Below are 27,828 nucleotides of genomic sequence, written 5' to 3' on the forward strand. Positions count from 1 at the left end.
TGAAAACAAAAGATATGAAGCTGCACAACTGTTTTCAACATTGATAATAATCATAAATGTTTCTTGAGCAGCAAATCATCATATTAGAATGATTTCTGAAGGATCATGTGACACTGAAGACTAGAGTAATGATGCTGAAAATTCAGCTTTGATCACAGGAATCATCATCAATCATATGATTCATTTATGAATCAATCATATGAATAATTTATGAATCAATCATATGAATCATGAGCCATGATGCTCCAATTCCGTTTTGTAATATAGAAAGTCAATATGTTGAAGCATGTCACATTGACTACGTTTACATGTGCACAAATAATGCAGTTTTTTACACTAATCACAGTAAGGACTTAATCGCAGTAAGATGTTTACATGATACGAGCAAAACACTTCACTTCCTGTTTACATGTTCTTCACGCCGTCTCTGAATGAAGATAAGGAGCAGAGACTGCACAGCGAGTTGTGTTGACAGTTCAGCCAGTCGGAGTGGAGGGAAACTTCAGAATAACGCCACAGAGTTCATTCATGACGCTTGTGTAAACAACACGTCATCCGTGTACATCCGAGCACATGTTCGCTTTGATCAGAGCGGTAATGATGTGATTAATGTGTTTACGTGCCTGTTTATTGCGATTAAAATCGGCGTACACCACATAGTTTAAAGCGATTATGGTTACTACGATTATGAGCTTAATCACGTTCGTTTGATCGAAGTATTGTGTTTACCTGAGGTAAAGTTTAATCACAATATCGCCAGAATCCCATTAAAATGGGTGCATGTAAAGCCAGTGTTACAGTATATTTTACATAACAGAGTGTGTAGTTTCGTCTCAGATTTTTTTAAACTGCTGTGTTTTTTTCAGCCGCAAGGTCACGGCAGCCGCAGAGGAAGTGGACAGACCCTCACGGTGGAAGAGCATCCTGTTCATCCCGTGGTGAGAGCAGTAAAACATTCATATTCATATATATATCCGTCCGAGCCCAGACCAAACTCTCGCCGTGTGCTCTAGTTTCAGCAGAGTGTTTTGCTCAGTCTCTCAGCACATGATGTGTAATCTTAGCTGCCCCAGATTTCCCAGCATGCCCTGAACCTCGCAATACATCACCTCAGCTGCAGCTCCGCTCACATCTGCTCCCAGAGGACAGTGTGTTTGAGAGGCAAACTGCTAACTGATGGCTATTTATGAACCAAACGGACAATCTGTAATGGATTGTTTCCGTTTTTTGCTCTCCTCATTTCACCTCTCACTATATTTTCTTTTTGTTACTCAGAATATCCTTTTCCGTTCTTCCCTTTAGTTATTACCCACCTCTGCCGGGCTGCCTCCAGGATGGGAGGAAAAGCAGGACAATAAAGGGAGACTTTATTACGTCAATCACAACAGCAGAATGACGACCTGGACACGGCCACTCATTCAGGTACAGAAAGCTCTGTGGTAGGGCTGCACAATTTGGGGGAAATAATGTTAAATAATAAATAATTGGGGGGGGTTTTTGTGATTGTTTTTTTTTTAAGCTACAGGTTTGCTTTGCTTATTTGTAGGGCTGCACAGTCAGTTTGGCCCATTTTTTTTTATTTATATGACTATAAAATAATAATAATTATTATTATTGTTATTATTATTTATTTGTTTATTATTATAATTATTAACATTATTGAAACTAAACAATAATTTAGTAATAATAATTAAATCAACAATAAAAGTGACAATAGTTATAATTAATAATACTAATACTAATAATTATTACTAAATAAAAATATTAAACAAAATAAGAAACTACTATTGTAGCATTTCACTGTAAAATATAAAATATTTCAAGTATTTAAGAAATTATTATAATTATAAGATTTTTTTACAGAACAAAATATATAATTATCTTAATTTAATCATTTGCCCGTTTAAACCAATTTTAAGCTTTTTATTTTGGTGTAAAACCACAGGTAATAATTTTATCCCCTAAAAAAAAAAAAAAACGTAAAAAAAAATTTCTTCATGCCTTAAATTAGCTTGAATGTAACTCTACACCCTTGCCTCAGTTAGTATACGCAGTTCTATGAATATGCTAATTAGCCCCGCCTCCACTCACTCACACCAGCTCAGAGATCCACTCGTGGACGATCACACGTTGACGTGATTGGTTACAGGGTAGTTTGTGACGTCTTTTTTTCACTGCAGTTTTAAGGAGAAAGTACTGAATTTGCACATGGTTTGTCTTAAAGCACATTAAAAACACCACATAGACATATAAACAACATTAAAAACTTGATCTTCACCACAGGAGGACTTTAAAGCTTCTCTTTACAAGTTTGAGAAGATTGTTGCCGCATGTTGCATTCTGGGACGTTGAAAGCACCAGATAAATTCGCTTTGTGATTTCTGTATAATTTCCATTAATTGTGTGGTCATAATTTGTGGCCGTAATAATGCAGAATATTTCTCAGACTCATCAGTCTTCCTGAACTTTGACCTCTGTATTTCAGCTCATACAGCCACCCTCTGAGCCGGCAGCAGCAGCGGTGACGGGCGGTGCCATGTCTCTCTCCCAGAATGCCACGGGCTACGCTCCGCCCCTGCTCTCCCCAGACGTGTCCCCGCAGCACGCACACGCTCTCACGCCGGAGCACGTGGGACTGATGCCGACCGGCTGGGAGGTGCGCAGCGCTCCGAACGGACGGCCGTTTTTCATAGACCACAACACTAAGACCACCACATGGGTAAGACAGACACAAACAAAAATACTTTTTGGACATATTCCATGGCATTACCATAATACAGTAAATTACTATAATAGTTAGTCACATTACTTTACTGTTAGTGTTTTCCTGTGGATTGTTTGATTGCCCCATTGTTCACACTGATATGTACTTCCTGTGTTTGCCATCCTGTTTCCTGTTCCATCACAGGACGACCCACGGCTGAAGGTTCCCGTGCAAATGAGGAGGAGAGTCTCCCTTGACCCCACTGACCTCGGCCCACTGCCGGTAAGATGGATGACATCGTCGATGATGTCATAATCATTATTTGGTTTAACTGACATGGTGTTCAGGGCAAAGGTTGAAAAGGTGTGTGTGTGTGTGTCTCTTATAGCCCGGTTGGGAGGAGCGAGTACATAGTGACGGCAGAATCTTCTACATCGATCACAGTAAGTGTCACATTCAGAACCACCGAAAAAGGGAATCCGCACACCAAACAAAAGCAAAGTTCAAGGTCCATTGAACAAGATTTTTACTGAAGATTTACATGAGAATTGAAAACAAAATATCAAAGTGCACTAACAGAAAAATTAATGCCATTCATAACCACACCAACCCAAAAAAACTACAATATTGAACTTTTTCTAGGAATCTGGAACTGATGTGCAATTTTTTTATGTGCATTTTTTTTTTTTTACATTTTATATAATATTTTTAAAAATGTTTTATATTATGTTTATAAACTTATTTATTTCATTTATAACTATATATATATATAATATACTATATGACGTCTTTATTATGACGTTTTATTAATCTATAATTTAATTAAAAATTAATAAATTATAAATTTCATTAAAATTTATAATTTATTTCATTTATAACTGTTCTATTTTCCATATATATATATATATATATATATATATATACTGTAATATGCTCATAATTATCATTATATTATTCATTATTTATTTATTTAAATTTTATTTAATATTTAAAAAATCTTTATATATATTGTACTCTTTTATTTTTTGTTTTTTTCATTTATATTTATAAACTTATTTAATTCTTTCATTTATAACTTTTCTATTTTATATATAATTGTATACCGTCCTGTAATATACTCATATTTATCATTATTCATTATTTCTTTTTAATTTACATTTTATTTATATATATTTGTACTCTCTTTTATATTTTGTTTTATTTTATTTATACCAATTTTTATTTTATATTTTTTGTTTTTTTTTTAGACACAAAAGTCACGCAGTGGGAAGATCCAAGACTACAGAATTCAGCCATCACTGGTCCAGTAAGTGGTTTTCTCTTTCTGTTAATGGTCATGTACAGTCAGGCATTAAAGACCGAGCCAATAGAAACGGATCTTTAAGCCATTAATGGATCGCATTGAGACAGACTGCTGTAACGCACAGTAATCTTTGCCATATCTTGTTTCTAAAAGTATTCTGAGCCTGAAACCCTGTACATTTCTTCCCATTCATTTCCTGTAAGGAGTTTGTGCTTGTTGTCATGAGGGGAGGGGAAGTTATATTTGTCCTGGATGAGTTGATTGATCTCTGTCGGGTCAGGAACACTCAACATCTGAGCAGATAAGAGCTCGTGGATTATTGGCGAAATGATTGTGTTCTGCTTTATTTCAGGCCGTGCCTTACTCCAGAGACTATAAACAGAAGTACGAGTACTTCCGCAAGAAACTGAAGAAACCGGTGCGTCTCTGTCCTTCACGTTCAGTCCATTTCAGGCTTTTGGGTTTTTCCTGTCCCATTCAGATTAACACTCTTAAAAAACATTCCTGGTCTTATTTTGCTAAATTCATCAGTCCACATTATTTTAAAGGGATCAGTTGTTTGATTTCATTACCTTTCATTAGAATGCTTATTTTGTGCTAATGCATCCAATACTGTGTGGGCTGGAAAATCATTTTAACCAATAATGTCATCACCTAACATGTTTGATCTTTTCTTCCGTCTCCAGTCAGACATCCCGAACCGCTTCGAGCTGAATGTGAGACGTAACGCTCTTCTGGAGGACTCGTACCGACGCATCCTGGCCGTCAAACGCTCGGACCTGCTGAAGGCCCGCCTCTGGGTGGAGTTTGAGGGGGAGAAGGGGCTGGACTATGGGGGCGTGGCCCGGGAATGGTTCTTCCTGATCTCTAAGGAGATGTTCAACCCGTATTATGGGCTGTTTGAGTATTCTGCCACGTGAGTGATGGAACTTTTATATTCTCTTCAGTATTTAAATGGACCCTTTTCACATTTCCAGGGCTCTCAGAAGCAGAAGCAAAAGAAAATTATGTTTCTATGACTTTCCAAAGGAGGAAAAAATATCAAGAGATTGATCACGGTGGTCAGAAGAAAGAAAGATGTCAAATTTAACGTCACTCCCTAAATTTTATATAATATTTAAAAAAAATAGTTTATATTATTTTATCACTTCAGTTATATATTTCACACACACACACACACACATATATGTGTATATATATATATATATTCATAAACCTACATATGTTAATTTATTTAAATTTTATTTAATATTTTTAACAATCTTTTATATTATATTTATTATAATATATTAATAATATAATATATTATATTATTTATATTATACTTTATATAATATAACCATTTTTTATTTGTAATTTTTTATATACAATTGTTTTATTTTATTTTATTTTATTTTATTTATTTTACACAAAAACCATGCAGTAGGAAGATCCAAACCTACAGAATTCTGTCTGTGAAAAGGGTCCATAGACTCTTGAGTGTTTTGCTTGCTAAAAACATTTTTGCATGGAAAAAACTTTTCAAAGATGTCTTTAAAGATGTGCCGTGTGAATGTTGCAGGGACAACTACACCCTGCAGATCAACCCCAACTCTGGTCTGTGTAATGAGGACCACCTGTCGTATTTTAAGTTCATTGGCCGGGTGGCTGGAATGGCCGTTTATCACGGGAAGCTTTTGGATGGTGAGTAACCTGTCAAGACCAATATAAATACCCACAACTCATATTCACAGTACTTCACTGTGGCTCTCAACACACTGTATGCATGCAGACTGATTCACTAAAACATCTAAATGTAGCAAAAATGATCATTCATCATTTACCTTATGCTGCTCTTAAATGTTTGTTTTTTTTGTACTTGTCTGCACAGCATTCTTCATCCGGCCCTTCTACAAGATGATGCTGCAGAAGCCAATCACGTTACAGGATATGGAGTCAGTGGTGAGTGACAGCCACATCTGATCCAATCAGCATCAATTCTAAATGTCACTTTTGTCCTTTTTCAGAGAGAACAACGGCTATAGCATATTATCATTCCACTCCAGCATACTACCATACTACCTACAAAATAGCATACTACTTCTGCAGTGTGTATAACGTGCACAGTTAATATCATTTATTTTGCATGTACTTGGATGACCTACAGCATTTTCCAAATATTTCATTATACAGTATATGACCATGTGAGATACTGTATCCCACAATGCAGTGTGCTCAAATAGACATTTTATCTGGACACTTGTTGAAGTAAATGTAAACTGTACCGAGGTGACAACTGCTGTTCTCATAATTCACTTTCTGACTAAATGGTAGACAGAATTTTTTACTAAAAAAGTTTCCTTTCACCCCTGCTTAAATATTTAGTAGTTTTCAGTAGGTTGTAGAAGTGCACTATAACAAGATAGTTTCTATTATTTATTTTGATCTAATTTATTTTTATTTATTATTTTATATTATTAATTTAAATATATATATAAATTATATTTTATTTATTTTTATTTATGCATTTCTTTATTTTATCTAATTTTTACATTTTTTTAAAATTTGTTTATCAGTTAAATTATGTTTATTTTTATTGTATTTAATTATATTTATATCTTAAAATTATAAGATACAGGAAAATTTATATAGGACTTTTAAATAGTAATTCCACACAATAAATGCATTTTTTCAATGTGTACAGTGGAGTAGTATTTAATTCCACAAAACGTCAGTGCCTCTGGGTTATTATTAAGTCATAAAAGTTATATTTTAACACATGAGAGAGCTGTTACCACTAATGATGTGATTAATGTCCCATAAAGATTTGGTTTAGTTATTCACGTTCGGTTATCAAACACTTGTCAACCTGTAGTTTTTGGTCGTATAATTTCAGGATAGCGAGTACTTCAATTCCCTCCGATGGATTTTGGAGAACGACCCCACAGACCTGGACCTCCGGTTCGCCATCGACGAGGAGCTTTTTGGACAGGTAATCTATTCTGTTTTACAAGGTTTAAGCACCATGAACACCAGGAGTAGTCCGTTCAGCTTGTGCTTTATATCCCAAGACTTCCCAAGTTCCCAAGGGTGTGTAAATGATTTTAAATGTCTGATCTGATCTCTTCCGCAGACGCACCAGCACGAGCTGAAGCCAGGAGGTGCTGAGATTGTCGTCAATGACACCAACAAAAAGGAGTATATTCAGTATGTTTTACCGCCCTCTAGTGGCACATACAAACCACAACACATCTGACACTTATGAAGGGTCACATACTAGAAATCTTTCTCTCCTGCTCAAAGCCATCAGTCGTCAATGTGATTGGATGATTTTGAGTTAGTGGTGTTTCAGGATATAATACTACTATCTCCTCTGGTGTTTTTTCACAGCCTGGTGATGCAGTGGAGATTTGTAGATCGGATCCAGAGACAGATGACGGCCTTCAAGGAGGTACAGATGCTCATTCAGTCAGTTCGGTTCACTGCCGCCCACTGAGTTTCACTGACTTATTCCTTGTTGTTTTATCTGCAGGGTTTCTATGAGCTGATCCCTCAGGACCTGATCAAGATCTTTGATGAAAACGAGCTGGAGGTGAGACCATCTGCTTTAGTAACTTTATTCATCTGAGCTCTCAAAACCCTGACTGACCTGTCTGTGTTCCTCAGCTCTTGATGTGTGGCTTAGGAGACGTGGACGTCAATGACTGGAGAGAAAACACGAAATATAAAAACGGCTACAACCCAAATCACCCCGCCATCATCTGGTTCTGGAAGGTCAGATTTGATTCCTGACTAAATCAAATCATATCAATTTTTGTTGTTTTGCATCTTTTCAATGTTGAACTTAAAGATACACTAGGTAACTTTTGGCCCTCTAGTGGTTAAAAAAAAAAAAAACTACATGCATTTTGCGGAAGAACATTGTTTTAGGTTGTGCTTCGGCTCTGGATTACCATAGTAAATCAGGGTAAGACAAAAACACATGATGATGTATTGAACAAAAATTTAATTTTGAACAAAAAAAAAAGTTGGTGTACCTTTTTAAATCTCTTCAACTGTATTTTTAATGTAACTTTTTTATAACTTGAATGTTTCTGACTTGTGGTGTGATTCGCTTTCAGTTATTTTAGCTGTACAAAAATAGTCCATTATTCTGATTTCTGTTGCAAACTGGTATTTGCTAGCATACTATTTTAATTAATTATCGTAATCATGAACAAACTGGTTTGTAGGTCAAATAGTTTTACTATTTACTGCACTTTGTTCTTCTTCTAGTTATTTCTCTATAGCGGCTAATGAATCAGGAGTCTCACACATTCAGAAAAATAGCTTACAGGCCCGTTCACACCAAGAACGATAACTATAAAGACAACTATATTTGCATCCACACCAACGAATGATAACTGTAACGATAACTATAACAATAATTATATATACGATAACTATATTTGAAGTAGTATTATAACACAACTTTTACATTTATTATTACTAATATTCAGAATGGTCAGATTTATCATAGCGGCTCATTGTTTATGGGATTTCAGACAGTGCTACTGATGGATGCAGAAAAGCGAATCCGTTTGCTGCAGTTTGTGACGGGCACGTCCCGCGTACCAATGAACGGCTTTGCTGAGCTCTACGGTAAGCCCCGCCCCCATCTCTCACAAAGCTCATTAATATTGATCACTCTTCACATGTTAATTCTTCATTGCATGGCTTTTCAGTTTGGTTGATAAAGTGAAATATTGTGTTTCTGCTGATTTATCAGGATCCAACGGGCCGCAGTTGTTCACCATCGAACAGTGGGGCGCGCGGGACAAACTGCCCCGAGCGCACACATGGTGAGAGATCTGTCTGTCTATAGGGGTGTGCGATATATATCGTCTACAATAATATTGTGATTGTTGTTGCAGCGATGTGCGATCTGACATTGAGTATGTCCCTCACTTTACAAAAACACACATAAATTTATCCACTAACCATTCAGAAACGTCCAGTTTCATTCTAAAAGTTGTAACTTCTTCCTGAGTCTCTCCATCAGTGTCGAATCTGGTTTGAACAATGTAAGGCTGAACACCGTTACTGACAATCCTCATTTTGTCTGCGTGAGATTCTCCAGCTTTGTTGTTGTTGAGCAACCGAAGCGTGAGCTGTTAAGGCTCCGCCCTCTTCTGGAAAGGGGGCCGGCTATAATAAATGATCTGTGGGGTATTTTGAGCTGAAACTTCACAGACACATTCTGGGGACACCAGAGACTTATATTACATCTTGTGAACAGAGGCATTATAGGTCGCCTTTAATATTAAGTGACTTACATTTTAGACACAGTATTGCTTGTTTTTGCTCTATATCGCCAATAAAAATAGACCCAAACAAAGCCACAGGACTGTTTTGTGTCTCTTAGCCACACACGCCGGTGTTTCATTACTGAATAAACAAATCATTTGAATGAATGATTCAATGACTCACTCATTAAGACAATTCAAATGCTTCGTTCCTGAATGAATCAGCCATTTGAATGAATCGGTTGAAACTCAATGACTCACCTATTGGCAGTTTAAATTTCACATTTAAAGTATCTTTTCATTTTTTTTTTTTTTAAATCATTACAAAATATCAATATTCAACACTTCGGGCCCTGTTTTAACAATCTAAGCTTATGGTCTTGAAGCGCATGGCGCAGGTGCACTTAGGGCGTGTCTGAATCCACTTTTGCTTGTTTAACGACTGAAAAAATTGGCAGTGTGCCAGGTGCATGGTCCAAAAGGGTTGTACCTAGTCTCTTAATGAGTCATGGATGTATTTTGGGCGTAACGTGCAATAAACAAATCAGAGTCTCATCTCCCATTCCCTTTAAAAGCCAGGTGTGCTTGCACCATGGTGGATTGCTTTTGGCATGAATAAAAAAGGCTTTATAAAGGTAAAAATGCCCATAAAAGTTAAAAATCAATTTAAACTTATTAGAAAAGATCATTTCTGTCAATGCTACAAACTGACCACCACACAGAATATGAAGAATATCAAAAACTTCAGGAGTCAGCTGTCCACGGCAGTCCTAAACCTGCCAAGATACAACACAATAAACACACTCAGCAAAATATTGTCTAATTATCAAGAAAAATATCGAGATTTTTGTCAATATCGCACGTCAGTCTGCACGTGTCTGTCTGTCACTTTCAAATCATTCATGTGTTATTCTGTGTCTCTCCATCAGTTTCAACCGGTTAGATCTCCCTCCGTACGAGTCGTTCGAGGAGCTTCGTGAGAAACTGCACATGGCGATAGAGAACGCTCAGGGCTTTGATGGAGTGGATTAGATTCCAACTGCCACGGCAACAGCGTAACCATGGCGACAGCATCACGACTGTCGGGTTTAAAGCGGGCGGCACACGTGTGCGTGCGGCTCTACGGGAAAGAAGGACGACTGGCAAGACGATCTGGTGAACACTGGTGTTATGAAAGCTGATCTGATTCAGACTCTCGAGGACAAATCTGTATGTTTATAATGTTTACAACATAACGTTTTGTAATGTACCTCTGCATACAGCTGTATGTTTCTACCTACAATATCTATAGATTTGATCATATCTATGCTTTTGAGCATAATTAAGGAATTGTATATTTCTTATATGAGCTTTTAAGTCACGCATTTATAGATGTGATCACGGCCAAGTGAATATTTTCCAAAATACACAATATGATGCCATTATGTTTCTGGTATCTGTACACGTAATGTCATTTTTTGATTTTGAATGTTTTTAAAAATGTATCAAGGCATCATTATCTGACTTTTCTCAATATTTGCTCTTAATCGTTATCTTTTCTCACTTTGACTTTGTTTACATGGTTTTTTGTTTACATATACCCCACTTTTGAAAACCATATGATTATTAAAATCGCTTTTTTTGTACTGCTTTTGAAGGTTGAAGCACTTTTCTAAAAACAAACGTTTCCAGTCTTACTGTACATAGATCACCTCAGTCATGTGATTTTGTGACGAATCATTGCTTTAAATCATTTACTAAATGTTTACAGCATAAATATTGCTTAAAGTAAGCATGTTTTGTCCCACGAGAAACGCATCGGACTGTTAAATAACTTTGCCTTCGTTTGTAATATAAACTATTTGAGCAACTTTAAATGGAGAAACACTTTTATCGTCTGTACTGTTGTATAATTAGACACTACTATATGAACGTCCACTGCATTTCTACAGCACTGATGAGAGCGAGTTTCAGAAAGGGTTTTCTATCAAAGCTTTATGAGCAAAAGTGTCTTTGATTTTAATGTAAATTGTGCTTGTTTTAATTGTCACGCCGATCTTTATGGCTGTGTATTTTTGGACAATTAATAAAATGAAAACGACTCTTTCCATATGTCTTCATTGGGGTTTGTGAAGTCTTTATTTACAATACTTACTAGTATTTGTAAAGCAGTTGTAATAATACATATAGTTAGAAAGCAACTTTTTCAGGAAATACTTAAGGAAATGTTTAAGGAAGAAAGCTGGGGAAGACCATCTTCTTTTAGAAAGTTCATATTTAAATAATAATAGTATTAAATAACATTTTTATTTTATTTTGTATGTATTTAAAGTCCCCCATTAAGTCAATTATTTTAAATTAAAATAAAACTCATCTTTGATCACCAAAATGACAATTTAAACGTTTTTTCCTGTGAAAAAAAAAAAATCTTCATGCATTAAAATAGCTTGAATGTAACAACACCCTTGCCTCATTTAATATATAAGGATCAATGAATATGCAAATTAGCTCCGCCCCCACTCACTCACGCCAGCTCAGAGATCCACTGTTCAACGCTGCGACAGTAATTAATATGGTTCATCATAACATCGTAATATACATCATACACCCGCCATATTGCTAAATCTACACGATTTTTCATACCGACAGAAAAATATACCGCAATAACCTGGATTCTCTCTGCTAGTTCGCTGTTAATGATATGCTAAAGCCCACCAGCACGTTGACGTGATTGGTTACAAGGTAGTTTGTGACGTCGTAGACAACATCGATTTCTAACCGCGGGTCTTTTTTTCACTGCAGTTTTAAGGAGAAAATATTAATTTTGCACATGGTTTGTCTTAAAGAATGTTAAAAACACCACATAGACATATAAACAACATTAATAACTTGATTTTTACCACGTGGTCTTTAACGCTGCAGCCCGTAACTTTTGGCGCTCTAGCGGTTAATAAACAGAACTGCGGAAGAACATTGTAGCCGGAGCTACTTCTCATTGTTTATATCTATGATGAGTCAGGTACTGTGCTACTCCGCAGCAGTGTCGACCAGACCCAGTCTAAAATAGTCCAAATATAAACACTTATTATAGGTGTACCGTAGTGAGACAAAAACATTATATAATTTTTGTAAATTTTGAACACAAAAAAGTTATGGACAGCAGCTTTAAAAACATTATTTACAAATAAATATCACTTAAAACATGCACTGTAAAAAATTATGTACTGGCAGAAAATTACCAGGACATTATCCAGTAATTTTACGGACATTTCTGTTAACCCTAAAACGTTCAAAGTTCAAAATTCAAAATACAGGTAAAAAATACACACGGAAAATTCCGTCAAATTAATAAAGTAGCCTACATTCTGCCCTATTTTTACGGATTTTTTTTTTTTTAGAGTGTGTTCTTAATAATTAAGATAATGATTGTAAACGAAACGTATAAACAGACCCATCTCATGCCCAGTGATGCCTTGTAGTTCTCTAAACGTCCACTAGGCGGCAGTAACATCGCAGGTGGAAACGGCGCGTCACTGCTGCTTTCTACCAAAAGGGGGCGCGATATCGCAGTGAAGTTTTTTGGAACGTGTTATGGTGTGGCACAATACTTTACTGATCGAATAATTAGATATAGCCTACTTTTTTTCTCTCTTTTTTTGAGAACTATACTTAGTCTGCATGAAATAATAGAGTTAAATACATTAAAATCTATATTAAAATATAACTTCAAAGCTTAAAAAAGCTGAGCAGAGTGAGAGTGCTGAGTGATGTAGTGGGTGTTTGTCACAACAGTAGTGAGTGTGACAATGCTTTCTCTTCTCTCTCCCATCCCCCTTTGTGCCCACCCACCTCCTGCTGGCACTCAGAGGTCAGCTGACAGGTCACACACCATTTCATTCAACCTCCCGGACACTGCTTGGGTCAGAGGGGCGTGGCTTTCTACTGAGGGGGTGGGATGATGTGGAAAAGTGGCAGCACTCCTGTCCAATGAGAGAGGTCTTAGAATACGTGCCGGATCTTCTTTCGCTCTGTAGTGGGAATCTCATATTGATTTCATCCCTTATTGATCAGATCTCATGCATTAGCATATTAGCAGTTGCTGTTTCCAAAATGAAATGGAATAAATGAGATGCATGCTTTTTATTTCCTGATAGATACAGATTTCTCTGTTCATGCTCACGGCTCAGATGTAACAGCATTAGGTGACACAGCAAACCAGAGATGGACAACAGCTGTTTGTGCTTTATTAAACTACAGTATATATATATGCATACATACACTACCATTCAAAAAAGTATCTTCTGCTCACCAAGACTGCATTTATTTGATCAAAAATACTGGAAAAAATGTGAAATATTTTTACAATTTATAATAACTGTTTTCTATATGAATATATAGTGAAATGTAATTTATTCCTGTGATCAAAGCTGAATTTTCAGCATCATTACTCCAGTCTTCAGTGTCACATGATCCTTCAGAAATCATTCTAATATGATGATTTGCTGCTCAAGAAACATTTATGATTATTGTCAATGTTGAAAACAGTTGTGCTGCTTCATATTTTTGTGGAAACTGATTTTTTTCAGGATTCTTTGTTCACTAGAAAGTTCAAAAGAACAGCATTTATTTTCAGCTATTTATTTAATGCATTTATTTCATGTAAATCCTTACATTATTTCATTAATTAATTTATTTATTTAAATTTATTTAATTACTGAATTAAAGTATTAATTTCTTTTTTTTCTCTCTTTTCTTTTCTTTTTTCTTTAAATCTTACTTAACCCAAACTTTTTAATAATCATAAATGTTTCTTGAGCAGCAAATCATCATGTTAGAATGATTTCTGAAGGATCATGTGACACTGAAGACTGGAGTAATGATGCTGAAAATTCAGCTTTGATCACAGAAATAAATTACATTTTAAAATATTCATATAGAAAACAGTTATTTAAATTGTAATAATATTTCACAGTGCCCTCCACAATTATTGGCACCCTTAGTAATTATGAGCAAAGGCGGCTGTGAAAATAAATCTGCATTGTTTATCCTTTTGATCTTTCATTCAAAAAAAATCACAAAATTATAACATTTCATCGAAGTAAAACAATTGAAAGTGGGGGGAAAATCACATTATGAAATAAATGTTTTTCTCCAGAACACGTTGGCCACAATTATTGGCACCCTTTTATTCAAAACTTTTTGCAACCTCCTTTTGCCAAGATAACAGCTCTGAGTCTTCACCTATAATGCCTGATGAGTTTGGAGAACACCTGACAAGAGTTCAGAGATCATTCCTTCATGCAGAATCTCTCCAGATCCTTCAGGTTCCCAGCCTCATGTTGGTGCTTCTTCTCTTCAGTTCACTCCACTCATTTTCTTTAGGGATCAGGTCAGGGGACTGGGACGGCCATGGCAGAAGCTTCATTTTGTGCTCAGTGACACATTTTTGTGTTGGTTTTGATGCTTGTTTTGGATCATTGTCCTGATGGAAGATCCAACCACGGCCCATTATAAGATTTCTAGCAGAAGCGTTCAGGTTTTGATTTTTTATCTGTTGGTATTTGATAGAATCCATGATACCATGTATCTGAACAAGATGTCCAGGACCTCCAGCAGAAAAATCGGCCCACACCATTAAAGATCCAGCAGTATATTAAACCGTGGGCATGGAGTACTCTTTATCCATGTGTGCACCAAATCCATCTGGTGGGTTTGCTGCCAAAAAGCTCTTTTTTTAGTTTCATCTGACCATAGAAGCCGGTCCCGTTTGAAGTTCCAGTCATGTCTGACAACTGAATATGCTGGAGATTGTTTCTGGATGAGAGCAGAGGATTTTTCTTGAAACCCTCCCGAACAACTTGTGGGGATGTACACAGTAAAATCCCCAGAGTTAAATCAACTCTGCTCAGAGTGCATATGGTCCCTCTCTAAATAGTGTTAAAGTAACACTGAAGCAGAGTTAAAGTTAATGAGATAATTAAGGCTGTGACTGAAGTCAGTTGTAGATCTCGTGTTTCTCTTTTCTTCAGTGATTATGCTTGTTAACAGCAGGTGTTCATCACTAATGTACAATCATCACTTATAATTGTTTAATTATCTCATTAACTTTAACTCTGCTTCAGTGTTATTTTAACACTATTTAGAGAGGGACCATATGTACTCTGAGCAGAATTAATTTAACTCTGGAGATTTTGCTGTGTAGGTGCTGTTTGATAATTTTTTTAGGCTTTCTGAGACTCAAGACTCAACTAATCTCTGCAGTTCTCCAGCTGTGATCCTTGGAGAGTCTTTGGCCACTCAAACTCTCCTCCTCACCGCACATTAGGATGATTTAGACACACGTCCTCTTCCAGGCAGATTTGTAACATCTTTAGTTGATTGGAACTTCTTATTTATTGCCCTGATAGTGGAAATGGAGATTTTCAATGCTTTAGCTATTTTCTTACAGTCACTTTCTATTTTGTGAATCTCAACAATCTTTTGCTGCACATCAGAACTATATTCTTTGGTTTTACTCATTGTGATGAATGATTAAGGGAATTTGGCCTTTGTGTTTCCTCATGTTTATACTCCTGTAGAACAGGAAGTCATGGCTGGACAATTTCATGTTCATGATCACCCTGGTGTGCTAAAAAATGTAAATATGAATGGGAATATACTTCAGAGATATTTTACTCATAAGAATTTCTAGGGGTGTAAATAATTGTGGCCAACGTGTTTTGGAGAAAAACATTTAGTCATAATGTGAGTTTCCCTCCACTTTCAGTTGTTTTACTTCAATGAAAGGTTGTAATTTTGTGAATTTTTTGAATGAAAGATCAAAAGGATAAACAATGTAGATTTATTTACACAGCCACCTTTGCTCATATTTACTAAAAGTGACAATAATTGTGGACGGCACTGTATATTATTAACACTATTACATTATGAAATTAATATTTAAAAGACTTCAGCATAATATTTGAGCACAATATTTTGTTTTTATTGTGATTTTTCTATTATTATTATTATTATTACATATAGATTGATTTTTATTAATATTATAATTATTATTTATAATTACTATATATATATATATATATATATATATATATATATATATATATATTTTTTTTTTTTTATTGAGATTATAAATGTTAAATTGAACATAAAATTATTTTAGGAATTGTTATACATGACATGCTTTAAATATATAAACATGACTAGATCTAAACAAGCATTTTGCTCATGTTTTCCGGTCATGTGTTCTGTTTTATGAGCTCATAATAATTGAAAGACTAAATGAAATAGGCCTGTTTGTTCTGTTATAAATTCATTTGTCGCAACCCAGGACCATTTAACATGAACTAGAGAAGGTAAAACTTAAAAGACCAATTAGAGCTTCTTGTTTTTGATAACAGAAGTGGAAAACCATTAATTGATTTTAGAAATCAGTAACTTTAAAAGGTCACACTTTAGTTTAGGGTCCAATTCTCACTATTAACTACGACTCAATAAACTCCTAAATACTGCTTATTAATAGTTAGTAAGGTAGTTGTTAAGTTTAGGTATTGATTAAGGGATGTAGAATATGGTCATACAGAATAAGGCATTAATATGTGTTTTATAAGTACTAATAAAATAGTAATATGCATGCTAATAAACAACTAGTTAGAGAGAATTGGATCCTAAACTAAAGTGTGACCATGTTTCATACAGCGCTGTTTCACTGTGTTCGCTGACTGTGGGAAACTGAACTCAGGCTCTTTTCTCCTGATATTCACTAAACCGATTCATTGTCCTTCCTGACCTTTAGTCCGAGCAGAACTATTGTCCGGCCGGCTGCGGGTCCAGAGGGAGAGAAGGAGGGGTTCAGGTCACACTTCTGCTCCTCTCAAACACACCGAGTCACAGAGCAGATCAATATTTCTCTTCATTCTGCAGCTGTCGCACAGAACCTATCGATACTGGGCTGATCTGGATCTGTTTTATCAGCTGTGAGTGAGAGAGAGAGAACTGTTAACACACGTCACATGATTCTGTCTGAAATAAGACAACTGACCAACAGCACATGCACAGGCACTGCCAATGGAACAACCTTAGCACGTGAAAGACCGGGGCTAGTTGTCACAAAGACACAAATGCTTTGTTTTCTTTAGTTTTGAATGTTGGATGAAGAAAAGTGATGATGGTGAAGAAGAAAGATCCTGCAGCATTTGTGACGCACAGATTCAGACATGTTTATGATTAACATAATTACTTTTTTTAAGTGATATAAGTGCTCAAATACTCTTCTGGGCTGCTGCAAAAAAATAAAATAAAATAAATAAAAATGTTACTATCATCTGGCACTGGATGTCACAGTCAACTATAAACACAAAAGTAACAAAAATAAATAGTTATAAATACAAGGCAGAGGATAAAATGCTTTAACCCTAATAAACTTAGGCTTTATGGCAATATGTTTTGATTACCTATTAGTGAAAAAATCATAGATGATTCATTTGAGGTTATATGAATGTAAAATATTAAAATAGTGGGTTTATTGATATTTATTGCGTAAAACTATAAAGATTTCATGCATTAAAATCTCAAAACTTTTTTTTATGTACAATACATTTATAAATAATAATCTTGATGTTTAATTTGTTTATTAATTAATGTGTTTATAGTGTAAATATTGCATAAAAACACCAAATTCTAAATTATTTTAATTCCAAATTCCAAATGACGAAACAAAATTCTAAATGAGTCTAAAATTCTAATTGACGAAACAAAATTCTAAACGACGAAACCAAATTCTAAATGAGTTTAAAATTCTAAATAATTGATGATTTTAAGAATGCCATTCAACCATTAAGAACTTTAAATAATAAAACATATAGCCAATATTTTAAATAATAAAAAGAGATAAATCCGCTCATGTTTATATCTGCTCATGAATATAAAATCTCTGTTTTCAAAAGCGGCATCCCGGAGACTTCACGCTCCACGTGGAGTGTAAAAATCAGTAGTCATCCGCACGCGGAGGAATCTCCTACCACTCACTGTTGCGCTGATGAGCCGCGTCACGCAGCGCGCTCAGGTGTGCGTCCGCGGAAGTAGTGCGCGCGCAGCGGTCAGCAGCAGCAGCATCGCGCGCTCACTTCAGTCAGATTCAGATAGTGTGGAGCTCGAGTCCGCAACCCTCGGGCTCAGGCATGCTCGAACTACCAGAGTAAATGGCGTCTTTCAAAACGGATTTATACCAACGTCTGCTGCTTTTTGCAGTATTTCTGCCAATCACAGGTAATTATTTCATATTTGCAGTAATTATTGAAACAGGAATTCGTTATGTATGCGTTTCAGAAATCTCTCATGACTTAAATGTGCAGGATGAAGAAAGCCTGAACTTTTATGTTAGATACTCATATTCATAAGTTTTAATAAATGAGATATTTCTAGATTAACGGTCAGAGTTTCAAATAGGCTACAGAAATACACTGATTGATACATTGATTTGATACAATCAAGCGCGCGGAACACAATGTAACAAACTTCAAAGCAGCGATTATGCAAAATGTGTTGAAAGTTCTAATGGACGAGATTAAACTGATACTTCTGATAACAATGTCTCATTAAACATTCACATATTCTTAATAAAATGCATTATATTATGCATAACAAACTGCTTAATGGACATTCAAATAGTTGGTAATATAATGAAACTTCATGCATGTTCAAAGGCTAATGTTTATAAACTAGGCCTATATATATAATATATTTATATGTGAGTATATATATATATTTGAGTGTCACCCAGTATAAACTCTCATGTTATTAACCAGCCTTCTTGCATAATACAATGCATAATATATTATTAGTCAGTCAGCATTTGCATAGTTACATGAAACTTTTAATTAATATTTTATGCTTTTCATATTTGTATTGACTTAAATGCAGTAAAACTGCTGATTTGTTGAGCATTTTATAATATGTGCAACATATTTTATACTGTGAAAGTTAATGTCGCCAATGTTATTGTATTGTATATTTATGTCGCCAAAATTTTTTATGCTTCAGCTTCTGATTTAAAAGATTCTCTTTAGTTTTCTTTATGCTCATAAATAGCATTTTCAAGCTCTTTTATAACTTTTGAAGAGCATTTATCTCACATGCATCTCATGAAAACACTATGCATGCTCATTTTTCTTTTTATATCTTTGATAAAGTGTTTTTATGTTCAGTTTTTATCGCTCTAGTCAAGGTGGGCTGCTAAATGTCTTGTGAATTTCATGCTGGGAATAAATTACAGCTCTTCTTTAGACGAGAATGGAGTCGCTTCTGACTTCATGAGCCATGAATAAAGGGATTACGGCGAGTAATCCATCAGGTCAAATATGATTACACCAACTCAAAGAAGCTCAAGCTGCTGCTGGATCTTTTACAGTCTCACTAACAGTTCACTCTCTTCTGCTTGTCTCTGCAGGTGTGATGTGTTTCAGTGAGCTGTTTTTTATAAAGGAGCCTCATGATGTGACGGTTATGAGGAGGGACGCTGTGGTTTTGGACTGTCAGGCCCACGGCGAGGCTCCGATCGGCATCCGGTGGCTCAAGAACGGAGTGGTGCTCACAGAGTCGGAGCGCGTTTATCTGCTCACCAATGGCTCTCTGTTCATCTCAGAAGTGGAAAGTCGTAAGGACAAATCAGATGAAGGGTTCTACCAGTGCCTTGCCCAGAACAAATATGGATCTATTCTCAGCCAGAAAGCCCGCTTGACTATCGCAAGTAAGTTGCTTTGGCATATATGTCCGTTTATGTATGTGCCAGTGTTGCTCAAATGCTCTGTTAACGTACAGTGACATCAGAGAGGAAACAGACATGTAACACTTCCTGTGTGGAGCTGCAGATTGCCTGTGATCACATTAGATTCAGCAAAACGCCCTTTTTAAATCAAGAACCATTAAAGTGATTTCTCATATAGCATCAGCTCTAATTGGACCTTTTATTTTTATGTGTATGTTTGTGTGTGTTTTGCATTTTGTGTCTCTGCTGAACACTGGCATCTGGCTCTCAAGAATTCCTGACACATACACGGACACATAGAGGAAGTGTGGTGTGATGGATGAGGGTCATTATTTACTGTGCTGTCAGGAGCCGGCAGCAGATTTACAGCACAGAAACTGTTGCTCCTAATCATTACATCAGAGCGTCATGAGCGTCGACAGAAAGGTCAAGATGACATGATTAGATAGATAGATAGATGGATGGATGGATAGACAAATTGATAAATGATAAATACACGGATAGATAGATAGATTGATAGATGGATGGATAGATAGACGATAGATGGATGGATGGATAGACAGATGGATGGATGGATGGATAGACGATAGATGGATGGATGGATAGATAGACAATAGATGGATGGATAGATGGATAGATAGATAGACGGACGGACGGACGGACGGACGGACAGATAGATAGATAGATAGATAGATAGATAGATAGATAGATAAAAGATAGATAGATAGATAGATAGATAGATAGATAGATATAAAGATAGAAAGATGAATTGATAGATTTAAGATGATAGATAGATAGATGGATAGATAGATAGACAAATTGATAGATGATAAATACACGGATAGATAGATTGATGGATGGATGGATGTATGGATGGATGGATGGATGGATGATAGACGGATGGATGGATGGATGGATGGATAGACGATAGATAGATAGAAGGACGGACAGACAGACGGACAGATAGATAGATAAATAGATAGATAGATAAATTGATAGATGATAAATACACGGATAGATAGATTGGATGGATGGATAGATGATGGATGGATGGATAGATGATAGATAGATAGATAGAAGGACGGACAGACAGACAGATAGATAGATAGATAGATAAATTGATAGATAGATAAATTGATAGATGATAAATACACAGATTGATAGATTGGATGGATGGATGGATGGATGGATGATGGATGGATGGATACATAGATAGATTGGATGGATGGATGGATGGATGATGGATGGATGGATACATAGATAGATTGGATGGATGGATGGATGATGGATGGATGGATACATAGATAGATTGGATGGATGGATGGATGGATAGATGATAGATGGATAGATAGATAGATGGATGGATGGATAGACGATAGATAGATGGGTGGATGGATAGACGATGGATGGATGGATGGATAGATGATAGATGGATGGATGGATGGATGGATGGATAGATAGATTAGATGGATAGATAGATAGATAGATAGATAGATAGATAGATAGATTGGATGGATGGATGCATAGACGATGGATGGATGTATGGATATATGGATAGACGATGGATGGCTAGATATGGATGGATAGACTATCGATTTTAGGATTTTTTATTAAATCATATCAAATTCTTTATCAGATTGTAATCAGAGTGTAAAAAATAGGCAGAACTGTCAGTGTGTGTGTGAGTGTGAGAGTGTGTGAGTGTGAGAGTGTGTGAGTGTGTGTGAGTGTGAGAGTGTGTGAGTGTGAGAGTGTGTGTGTGTGTGTGTGTGTGAGTGTGTGTGTGTGTGTGTGTGTGTGTGTGTGTGAGTGTGTGTGTGTGTGTGTGTGTGTGTGTGGCCGGTGAGGGGCAGCAGCTCGAGGGTCGCGGGTGTGTGAGAATCTGGTCATTGGAGTGCAAATGAAGCCCGGCAGGTTTGAAAACCTCAGTGTGTGGAGGACACTAGAGCTCCAGTGTTAAAGAGCAGATGACCCCATTCACAGCGCTGAGCCTTTATATCAGCACCTCCTGACCGCAGCCATTGTTCCTGCACTCTGTGTGTGTGTGTGTGTGTGTAGGTTTGGCTTTTAAAGGCCCTGTCCTCTCCTGAGGCCGTGTGTGGTGCTGCGCTGCTTCAGGACAAAAGTGTATGTCTGTTCTGCTCTCTCTGCATTCTCTCGCTTAGAGCAAAACTTGAGCACTAGGCAAATGTTAGTGACAGTTAAAGAGTTTTCAACATGATTAAATTAGAGTGTGTGTATGGTCTGATATCATGAGACTGTTCATCTCCAAACTAAGCACAAAGAACAAGCAAACTGTTTATGAATCATCTTTATACAACCTGTAGTTGTTTTAGGGTTTGAGAGTGTGTGTGTGATTTTTGAGTGTGATGTCTGTATGTTTGCAGGTGTATGAGAGCTGTAGTTCTCTCTGTCAGTGAAGTTGTAAAACAGCTAATGAGTCTCGTATTGCGTAACAGTGAGGGAACGGATGGGGAAGAGACACAGCAAATGTTACAGAGCGACAAAATGACACACTCTCCTGCCCTCCGCTTCACCCCGAGAGCCCACGAGCACATCTACAGAGAGAGCATTATGGGAATGGAGTAGTTTTGCATTATGAAGTGATAAACAGTAAAGACAGTGAGTGTTTTACAGGCTGGTTTTAAAGGGGCATTTAGAGACTTTATACAGACTCTCTAAAAACTCGTAAAGTTCGCAGGGACCTGAGAAATACTGTGAAGATGGACAACAAAGATGCTAGAAGGGAATGGTGGGGAATATCAGCACAGATCACTGTAAGAATCTGCACATGCAAAATTGAGTTAAATATATGCCAAACTGGGCAATATAATGAATATGCGTGATATTTGCATTGATTTATTTGATTATACACAATTAATCAGCATAATTAATTAGTTTATATATTAAAACACACACACACACACACATATATATATATATATTAATGCATTCTGTTTAATTAAAACTTTATGCAACTTTAAACATATACAGTATGTTATATAATATATAGCAAAAGAGATTTTTTAGATGTTCTTTATGTATAAAATAATGAATTATGCTGATTAATTTATTGCATTTTTATTATTTAATGCATATTTTTATTTTATGCATATTAAAACTATGCAAATTTGAGCATATACATATATATATATGTATATATATATATATATATATATATAAAATGTATAAAATAATGAATTATGCTTATTAATTCATTGCATACATTTTTATTATTTAATGCATATTTTTCAATGTCAATGGCATGACGGGTCATTTTTTTTTTTTTTTTGGTCCAAAGGCCATAATAATAATAAAAATCAAAGATATGACATCCAAAGTATGTAAGGTAGTACAACGAGATCTTTTTTATCGAATCCAAAAGGTTTTAATTATATTTTGCTACATATAAAGGTATTTTAAAGATTTTGAAGTGTCAACAGGTCATTCGGTTTAACCGTCCAAAGGCCAATACAGCCATTTCATTTGAGATTAAAATATCTTAAAATGTAATAAATGTATATATTTTTATTCTGGCATGATTTTAAAATATAATATCTCAACATAGAGCAAAATGGTATCAAAATTATGTGTAGAAGTCGTTGCTTTGTTATAAGAAAGAATGTCCGGAAAAATGAATTTCATTGATGTCATTCGGAGTAACCGATATAAAGGGAACATTTTGGATCAAGTCATGTGGTCAATATCATGTGACAGGATGTGACATCATTCAGACACCTGCAAAGGACCACATCGTCATGAAGCAAAGTAACTAACTCTCTCTTAACTATTTGAAAAATTCATGTTTTCACTTGCTCAAACATCAGGTCATTTGGTACAACCGCTATAAAACATGGAAAATGTTGTAATATTTTAAAAACTTGAACTAATTATAAAGTGTTTGTTCTTTTGTTAGCTAGCTAGATATCAGCCTGTTAACATTGTTTGAAAATCATCATTCGATATAACCAAAAGTGGCATTCGGTAAAACCGAAATTTTGGTTAAACCAAATGACTTTTTTGGTGACAAATTTTGTCCATGTTGTAAAAATTGACAAAAGCAGTGTTAATTGATTATAAAAACCACATAATCTCATTGTTAACACTTAATAAAACTCAATTAATAAAACTTAAATTAATTATATCTCCATTATGTTTTTTTACACTTTTAAAAACCTTATTCGTCAATGACCCAAATATATATATATATATATACACATAGAGAGAGAGAGAGAGAGAGAGATTTTAGATGTTCTTTATGTATAAAAAATGAATTATGCTGATTAATGTATTGCATGCATTTTTATTATGCAATACATATTACATTTTTTGCCTAAATCTTCCAGCCTTCCTGCACAAGAACACTCTCACATAAAGTAAAACACAAAACGCACTACTCCTTAAAGGCTGGTTTTATTGGTGGTCTCCGTGCGATTGCTTTCTGCTCCGCTAGTTTGCAGAATTGGTGAAAAGCTTTTTCTCTCCGACTCCTTTTGTTCATCTGCCCCCAACTGCCCCGGCCAAAGAAGGAGGTTTCTTTAAGGGGCATTTGTTTGACCAGTTCGAGCTGGTCAGGACAGCTGCCGCTTTGCACCGATGGAAGGGCAATTATGCAAATGAGTGAGAAGTATGCAGGGTTTTAGTAAAGTTTGATTATCAGTTAGTTTAGGATGAGAAGTGAGAGTCCAGAGGTTGAGTGTGATTTTCTCTGCTGGTGTTTTAGCACCGTTATACGCTGATGGAGGCGACACACTTTCTTTTCATCATGCTTGTGTTTTTTGACACCACATGTTGGCAGATGTTGTGAACAGGTTTGTGCTTGTGTGTGTGTGTGTGTGTGTGTGTGTGTGTGTTTGCTCTAGGCTGATGTGTGTGAGTTTGTTCATGTTTGAGAGTGTAAGATTGATGGTTCCACATGTTGAGACCTTTTGCCCTGTGTGTGTTTCTACTCACCTCTACCCAGATATCAGTCACTATCACACATGTACTTAGATATCTAAATAAGATATATGTGTATATATATATATATATATATATAGTATAAATATATATTTTGCCCAAACTATAGCTAATAAATCCATAATTTAAACACCTCTCTGAAGTTTTTCAGAGATTGTAGGATGTGTAGTCCTTAAATATTGTAAAGATGATCTCCTAAACATTGTAAAATGTCTGAAACTCTGTAACTGAATGTAAAGCTACTGAAAAGAGTGTTTTCGAGGCAGTGTGAAGACGCAGGGTCGGTGCTGATGTCAAAGGTGGCCTTCTTCTGCAGTTTAAAATTAGAAACATGCCTGAGTTTGTGGCTCACGCCTGGTTGTTTTGAGGGCCGGTGTTGGGAAACGGACCCTCTTACTAGGTCCCCAAGGGCCTCTAATGTGTTCCTACTAGGATTCCTGGAATTGCCAAAGGGACATCAAAATTTTCTTTTCTTTACGACTGGATGTCTGACTAGTTTGATATTTTTGTTGGTGTTTATCCATGGTGCTCTTAAAGTAGATTATGCTATGCAGTTGCTCTGAGTAGTTGATGATAAAACAACATATATTTTTTAAATGATGTTTTTGCTAGGTGATGCTTCAAGCCTTCGGAGTCAGTAATAACCAGGATAATGGAGAGTCAAACCTGAAGCATTTGAGCTTGAGATGAAATGTTTGAGGAATTTCTGAGGGACAAAACCGCTTTAGTTCGCATCTGAAAGGTTTCCATGGTTTCCCTAAGTGGCGGTCGGAAAGGTCAAAGGTTGCTTTAAATTGCTCAGCAGGTTGTGTGCAGGGAACCAGTGCTAAGGAGTGAAATATTCCTGCTAATAACAGACAAAAACATGCCAACGTAGATCAGCTCATCTCTGTGGATATACACGTGTGTATATATAAGATTTAGATCACCATAACTGGCACGTTCTCGTCCTGAGAGACTGAGGTTGTGTTCCAAAACCTAGTGAGCTGCCTTGATCCCTACATGGTCAAGTCAAGTCAAATTTCACAAGACACATTGTTTCAAAGCAGAAAACCTTGATATTAATGTTTATAATATCTTAAAATCTTCATTTATCAGAGCTGGGAGACAGTATAGTTTGCATTTTGCAGTGATACAAGCGATTAAGCGGTTTGCTATATTTATTAGTGTATATATCGCCCTGCGCAAATATATTTTATGTGTGTGTGTATATATGTATATATATATATATATATATATATATATTAATATAAATTAAAAAAGATTCATTTGAATTAAATACTACATTATTATTACTACATTATTATACATATAAAATACATTACATAAAAATGTATATAATTTATTTTTATATTTTTATATAATGTATTTTATATGTAAATAGACAATGTAGTATTTAATTCAAATGAACCTTTTTAAATGTATATAAAAATTATATACAAATGAAACAAATAAAAATAAATTATATACTTCTTAAATTTGTATTTAATTTTTATATACATTTAAAAAGGTTCATTTGAATTAAATACATTTATAAATAATATATATATATATATATATATGATTTTTATACATATAATTTTTAATGTATATTTTATATATTCATATAAAATACATTATGTAAACATTTATATAATTTATTTTTATTTATTACATTTTTATATAATTTTAATATACATTCAGAAAGGTTCATTTTAATTAAATATATATATATATAGTTACATTTTGCAATAAAATAGAAGAATAAATAAAAAGCTTTGATCACACTTTAGTTTAAGGTCCAGTTCTCCCTATTAACTAACTATTAACTACGACTTTTGCCTCAATAAACTCCTAATTACTGCTTATTAATAGTTAGTAAGGTAGTTGTTAAGTTTAGACATTAATATTTATAAGTGCTTTGTATTTATACGCTTTATAAGTATTAAATTGTATTATGCATGCTAAAAAGCAACTAGTTAATGGTGAGAATTGGACCCTAAACTAAATTGTTACGGTAAAGTTTTTAGCATAAATTAAATGTTACATTTATTTTATTTAAATATATTAAATATTTTTATTTAAATTGCAGCATCCTATACAAATAGCACTGCTCACTTGAAGTGCATGAAATTTTATATTGAATATTGAATTATATGCATGATTATAACCAACACAATCACAATGCATTATGGGATTGCATGCATGCTGCCTTATAATGCATGGCATTAATGTTTCTGTCTGTATCATGAGTGCATGTAAAATGTTTTCTAAGGAGAGTGCTACTCTACATTTATTTGATCACAGATAATGCTCTCTGGTTGACCGTTTGACCTGTTGCTCTTCGGCGGATCAGATAAGACACAATAGCCATGCTGTTTTCAGAGCTCGGGGGGGAAGATAAGGGTCTCAGGGAATTCAACAGCCTCCCTGCCCGCTCTGCAACTGCCCATGCGGCTGAAAGGCTAAAGGCCACAGGGAGAGGTCCTGAGTGTGGCTTCTGATTGGCTGGAGAAGGGCTGATTCTAACTCCTGATTGGCCGGAGGGGGTCCTGTGGTCTGGGGCTGTAAGTTGCCTGCTGGCTGGACGAACCCTGATTGATCTGGAGCTTTTTGGGCTTTGCATTCTTCCCTTCTGTTCACAGACAGAGCATTCTTTGCCTCTGCTGTCATTTCTCTAAAGAAGGAGCGAGAGGTGAGGTCAGGTCACGACACAGCAGGACACTGTTTGTTCACAGCGCTCGCTCGGCTCCTTGTGCATAATGCATCTGCTAATAAAACCTTAAAACATCTCAAATTACTTTGCATTAAAAATGAATTAATGGATTAACTGCTATCCTCCATTACAGCATTTAAAGTTGCATTTAAATGTATT

The 27,828-nt window shown here is 35.6% G+C and overlaps 2 protein-coding genes across 3 annotated transcripts in view; both read left to right on the plus strand.

Annotated features, from left to right (window-relative positions):
- Positions 1-11,358, plus strand: part of nedd4a (NEDD4 E3 ubiquitin protein ligase a) — a 42,081-nt gene extending 30,723 nt beyond the window's left edge. For both annotated transcript variants that reach the window (XM_051870711.1, XM_051870710.1), the window contains 18 exons: positions 867-938; positions 1,303-1,422; positions 2,486-2,719; positions 2,909-2,986; positions 3,093-3,147; positions 3,952-4,010; positions 4,360-4,425; positions 4,694-4,923; positions 5,569-5,690; positions 5,878-5,948; positions 6,883-6,978; positions 7,120-7,193; positions 7,377-7,437; positions 7,519-7,578; positions 7,653-7,760; positions 8,531-8,627; positions 8,755-8,827; positions 10,201-11,358. In XM_051870711.1, the coding sequence (XP_051726671.1) occupies positions 867-938; positions 1,303-1,422; positions 2,486-2,719; positions 2,909-2,986; positions 3,093-3,147; positions 3,952-4,010; positions 4,360-4,425; positions 4,694-4,923; positions 5,569-5,690; positions 5,878-5,948; positions 6,883-6,978; positions 7,120-7,193; positions 7,377-7,437; positions 7,519-7,578; positions 7,653-7,760; positions 8,531-8,627; positions 8,755-8,827; positions 10,201-10,303 (1,779 nt within the window). In that variant the 3' untranslated portion in view covers positions 10,304-11,358. The remainder of the gene's footprint in view (positions 1-866; positions 939-1,302; positions 1,423-2,485; positions 2,720-2,908; positions 2,987-3,092; positions 3,148-3,951; positions 4,011-4,359; positions 4,426-4,693; positions 4,924-5,568; positions 5,691-5,877; positions 5,949-6,882; positions 6,979-7,119; positions 7,194-7,376; positions 7,438-7,518; positions 7,579-7,652; positions 7,761-8,530; positions 8,628-8,754; positions 8,828-10,200) is intronic.
- A 7,021-nt stretch (positions 11,359-18,379) lies between these two features.
- Positions 18,380-27,828, plus strand: part of LOC127499981 (protogenin A) — a 41,191-nt gene continuing 31,742 nt past the window's right edge. Inside the window, exons 1-2 of the mRNA XM_051870727.1 lie at positions 18,380-18,517; positions 19,698-19,997. Of these exons, the coding sequence (XP_051726687.1) occupies positions 18,451-18,517; positions 19,698-19,997 (367 nt within the window). The 5' untranslated portion in view covers positions 18,380-18,450. The remainder of the gene's footprint in view (positions 18,518-19,697; positions 19,998-27,828) is intronic.

This window comes from Ctenopharyngodon idella, chromosome 18 (genome assembly GCF_019924925.1).
Source record: "Ctenopharyngodon idella isolate HZGC_01 chromosome 18, HZGC01, whole genome shotgun sequence".
NCBI lineage: Eukaryota > Metazoa > Chordata > Actinopteri > Cypriniformes > Xenocyprididae > Ctenopharyngodon > Ctenopharyngodon idella.